Source organism: Pollicipes pollicipes, unplaced genomic scaffold (genome assembly GCF_011947565.3).
Source record: "Pollicipes pollicipes isolate AB1234 unplaced genomic scaffold, Ppol_2.1 Scaffold_7261;HRSCAF=8764_pilon_pilon_pilon, whole genome shotgun sequence".
Lineage (NCBI taxonomy): Eukaryota > Metazoa > Arthropoda > Thecostraca > Pollicipedomorpha > Pollicipedidae > Pollicipes > Pollicipes pollicipes.
Window position 1 is genome coordinate 15,803,105 of NW_023597054.1, and position 4,990 is coordinate 15,808,094.

Here is a 4,990-nt window from a genome sequence, read left to right on the forward strand (position 1 = left end):
TGTAAGCCGGTGTCCTTGAAAGGGCTGAGCTGTTAATTAATTCCCAATCTAAATTGTGTTGCGCACGAGCCTGTATATTTCAGCCAGTTTCGTAGGACTACAAAGGAATCGTCTCCGAAGGGGCTCATAGCGCCCTCAAAGAACATTATGGAAGCAGGCGTCATTTCAGGGCTGCCTGACCAAAGCAGTCTTAGAACAGGCATAAGCTTCTAGCCTTGCGGGGTCCCTCTCCCAAGACCAGCAATGGTCCAAAACACGACGAAGGTTAAAACGCCGATGAGACGGCTTTAGACAGTGGTACCGTTAGGGAGCACCAGAGGTTATCAAGAAGTGTCTGGTATGTCAGAGGCCTCGAAACGGTTTCGGGAGAGGACGATTTAGACTGGCCTCCGGCATTCTCTCATGTTCTAGCGACAGCATCATTAGTGAGCTTGGAGTTTACGGAACATTGCAGACGTGGGCAGAGTATGTGATATGGTAGATGTGGTGGTAACCATGTCTACCATAACCACGAGACTGACGCCACTTCATCGTTTCCTTTCAAAGATCTCCAGTTTATCGGCTTGGCGCGCCTCTTTTTCTAAGTAAGCTAAATCCCCGGCCGCAAATGCCGAAGCGCTGCGCTTAGCCTCTTCACCCATAATTGCTCATCACTGATTTCGTATTCACCGACAACAGACGGGCTTCTGAACTCCTGGCTATCTTCAGGTGCTACGATCTTTCAGCATAATCACTGATCATGGGGCCCCACGTCACCATTCCGTAGATGATTCATGGGAAGGCCGAGAGTTGAATGATGTATGCAGCTACTCAGCTGTGCGCATCCGTCTAACCCCTTACATCTATGTTAAAGCGATTTTACAAAATGATGCGTTGTGCACCCCACCCGGGAAATGGCGCTGACAGCGCACCAGTACATTAAGCGCCTCGTCCTCACTCCTCGCTCCCAAACATGCATGCACGCTGTGCGAACCTTTTCACCTACCAGCATTCTATAACGCACCAATCTAAGGAAAAACAACTTTAGATCAACATTTACCACACTGACGAGCTGTCGCTTGACATAACACAGCCAACCAGTGCTCCCAACCGACGATTCACAGCATACCACCGCCCCCAGCCCTCGATATCGCCGGCCTTGACAAGTCCCCGGCGATAATCAAACCGATCGGGTTACCATAGCAACGGTGGATACTAAAGTACTGCCAAAGCCAACAAGCACAGTTTTCCAAGAAACCACCGAACAATGCCGCATATCCAAAGAACAGTTCATAAAAATTGTTTTACATCTTGGAAAGAAATTCTATTGATCAAAATATAACTTGCTTCAGATGGATTTTATGGTATTCCATTCAAAAGGCTAAAACGAAGGTATCCATGACAAATTTAAAAGCCGCCACATTCCAGAAACACTTTTCCGAGATGTTTTATCACATGACATCACAACCCATGTGAGACGATACGGCACGCCTTTGAGACAGTGGACCCTGTGGGGAGAAGGTAAGAAACACGATTCTTAGATGAAATATATTTATTTCTATGCAGCGCACTCGGGTTGGGACCACTTTCTCTAAACATGGTTAAGGTAGCTTCCCGTAGTCCCTTCGTCCATGGAGTTGATTTTATTAAATGGGAAGGCGAAACAAAGTTCTTGGGCTCTCTCAGCCAAATTTAGGTGTTCGACGCTGAAGGCGATTTTTCGCATCGATTTTCCTTGTGAAGTGCTCCCGTCTTCCTCGCAAATTTTGGGCAATCACGGCTTATGATACGATATATAAGCGAGTATTGTAATTGCACCCAGCGTAATACCCATCCTAGTTTTGCATACCCCGGATGACTATCCGGGTTGCTGACATTCCAGTGCCCAATGTTATGCGCAACACGGAATCCGCAAAGTAGGTTGCCACTACATTCACTAATGAATAACGGAAATAATGAATCGACCCTTTTATCACACGCCTCAATCTGCCGGGGCACCCGATGGTTTCATATTTTAATGCAAATTTCCAGCCAGCGTAAGAAAAGGATGCCAGTGTACCGTCTTCAACAATACCATACATATTACAGACAGCGCCTGGAAAACCAAGGTTGAGGACGATGATCAGAGCTTAAGGGCTCGCCAACTACCATGACCAGTTTGTGCCCGGAGAGGTACCTCCACAATAGTCGATCACTGGTGCGTTACGACACACCCAGCTGCTGAGGCTGTATGGCGTCGCCTGTCTCTCATCCTGGGAGGATGCACAGGCATCTCCGCAACGCGGTGGGCGCCATCTCGCGACAACATTCAATCAATGATGTAGACGTTAATCCCAATGGACGGATAAAATTCAAGAGTGGAATACGGCCACGTGTATTCTAAAAATGAGGACACTATACGAAGACGTACCAGCTATGCAAAGTCATAGCTCACCACATCCACCACGAATGAAACATTTCAGATGGCTCTAAAGACACTGTAAGCTAAAACTACTCCAATGGATCCATGAACGTGAGAACTGATCTTAAAACTAATCGCAAGTGACGTCACGCGCAGGCTTGGCATGTGCGCCAAATAGAACCGGCCGCTGGACCAATATAACTCCCTCGGCGTGCACGTCACACGTTATCGCCCTTTAGGCACAGGCTGTTCCCGCTCCAAACGTCACGCTGTGTCAAGATCTGGGCGCCGGCCGCTCCCGCCCGAAACACCACACCGTGCCGCCTTCTAGGCGCCGGCCACACCCACTCAACACGCCGCACTGTGACGCCAGCAGGGCGCCGGCCACTCCCGCTCAGCGCGCCGCACTGTGACGCCGGCTGGGCGCCGGCCACCCCCGCTCAGCACGCCCCGCTGTGACACCAGCAGGGCGCCGGCCACTCCCGCTCAGCACGCCGCACTGTGACGCCGGCTGGGCGCCGATCACCCGCGCCGCGCGGTCAGGCTGAGGAAAGGCGCGCCTCAGCGCCTGACGACCGGCTCGTCCGCCTGCAGATGGTCCGGGTAGTCGGTCAGCCGCAGCGTGAGCACGCGACTCTCCAGACACTCGCCTGCGTCCGGGCAGATGCCGATCAGCGCGTCGGCATGGCTGTAGAACTCCTCCTTCAGCGAGATGACGAGCACCTGCGGACGCCGGCAGGGCCGTGAATGACAGTACAATACGCTCTGCCGGTGTTCATGACAGTCAAAGGCCGCACAACCGTAGAAAACGGCCTTCGAGTTGATAAGCGATATTTTAACGAACGCTTCTCGGCACTGCCATGTTTAACTGACGCGGACCGTGAAAACACGCTTGTAGAAGCTTGCTGTTTCGTAGCGCGTCCACGGCAGGCTATTTTGCGCACTCCGAAAACAGCTTATACTTTTCCTTCAAATCAGTATTTCTCACTGGTGAGACGTTCCGGACCAGAGCATTACGAAAATATATTTCGGACCATGAAACAGCCAGTCGGCGTTACATTAGTGACTCAGCTCCAGCAATATGATTTGTAATGAGATTAAACTCACCTGCACCCGAACTGGACTCGTCACTAGCCGACACTTTATGCCCCGCGTTACCTGAGTCCGCTCGGTAGTTTCACCTGCGAAGGCACCCTAGCTTGGAGCTGTCTTGCGGTCCCGTTACCAGACTCCCACCACGAGACTGCTGCGGATCTGACCGCCTCTCACCTGCAGCTTGGCCGCGGTCTGGCTGCGAATGTAGCCGGCCACCTTGCCGATGTTTGTGTTGTCCAGCGCCGCGTCGATCTCGTCCAGCACGAAGAACGGCGCCGGCTGGAAGCTGTGGATGGCGAACAGCAGCGCCAGGGCCGCCACCGTCTTCTCCCCTCCAGACAGGTTGGACATGGGCTGGAACCGTTTGCCGGGCGCCACGCAGTTGTAGTTGATGCCGTCCAGGTAAGGCTCCTCCGGGTTCTCCGGACCCAGGAAGGCCTGCGCCGACTGGTTCTGTGCCAGGGCTTTGTATATGCCATCAATCTCGTTTGCGACATGTTCAAAGCAGGCCATGAAGCGATCGTTGCGCTCCTTCTTGGCCCGCTCAAACGCCTGCTTCGACTTTTTGGCTCTGCGCCTTGCCGAATCGAACTCCTCATTGGTCTCTTGCAGCTTCTCTCTCGCCATGTCAAGTTTCTGCATCGCTCGCATGTTCGGCATCTGGATCTTCTGCAGCATCGACGCTAGCTCATTGATCTGCTTGTTCAATTTGCTTTCGATCTTTCGAACCTCATCGTCGTCGAGATCGAAGTACGACTCATCGAGCCTGGAGTAGTCAACCACAATCCTCGCTGCTCTTTCGTTCACGGCTGAAGTATTCTGTGAGCTTCCAGGTTCCATGGCTTCAGACTCGCCATCGTCTCCTCCCCCCAGGTCGTCCAATGATCCACGTGATGTTGGAATGACGATATCCTCCATTTTGCACTGTTTAAGGATTGAGTGTCTCTCACTGCGCTTCTGTTCCACCTTGCCATCCAAAGTGTTGATCTGCTTCTGGACTGCTTGCATCTCCTTAGCAATCGTGCCCACCTCCCTACGCGCCTTGTTGATTTCGTCTTCCTTCTCTTCACCCTCCTGCCTTTTTGAGAGCTTTTCAGACTTGAGCTTGTCCAGTTCGCGCATGTCCTTGTCGATAGCAGTCATTTGCTTTGTCTCAGCGAGCTTGCAGCGCTCCAGCTCTTCTTCATCGTCCTGCACGGAGCGCTCCCAGCGTTTCACGTTGTTCTCCGTGTCGCGCGAGCGCTCAAACTCCAGTTGATTTGTAATCCTGTTCTTTTGATCCTCAAACTCGAGCCGTTTCTTGGCTTTCTCGGTTTGTGAGCGCAGCTCCCGCTCCTCGTACTGACGGATGTTCTGCACGCCGATTGCCTGACAGAAGCCGGCGAACACCACGTCCTCCACCGAGTTCATGTTCTCCTTGATCTCCTGTATGTCCACGTCTCGCTTCCTCATGGTGCGCTCGATCTCGTGGATGCGGGGCGCGAAACGTCTCCAGCTGACCGCGCAGCTGCTCCA

At 52.5% G+C, this 4,990-nt stretch overlaps 1 protein-coding gene across 1 annotated transcript; it reads right to left on the reverse strand.

Annotated features, from left to right (window-relative positions):
* Positions 1-2,337: 2,337 nt before the first annotated feature.
* LOC119112185 (structural maintenance of chromosomes protein 1A) lies at positions 2,338-4,951 on the reverse strand. Its single transcript, XM_037236257.1, has 2 exons — positions 3,650-4,951; positions 2,338-3,103 (listed from the first exon to the last, which is right to left on the reverse strand). Exons 1-2 carry the CDS (start codon positions 4,925-4,927, stop codon positions 2,942-2,944), a joined length of 1,440 nt encoding a protein of 479 aa, XP_037092152.1. The 5' UTR covers positions 4,928-4,951; the 3' UTR covers positions 2,338-2,941.
* Positions 4,952-4,990: the final 39 nt, after the last annotated feature.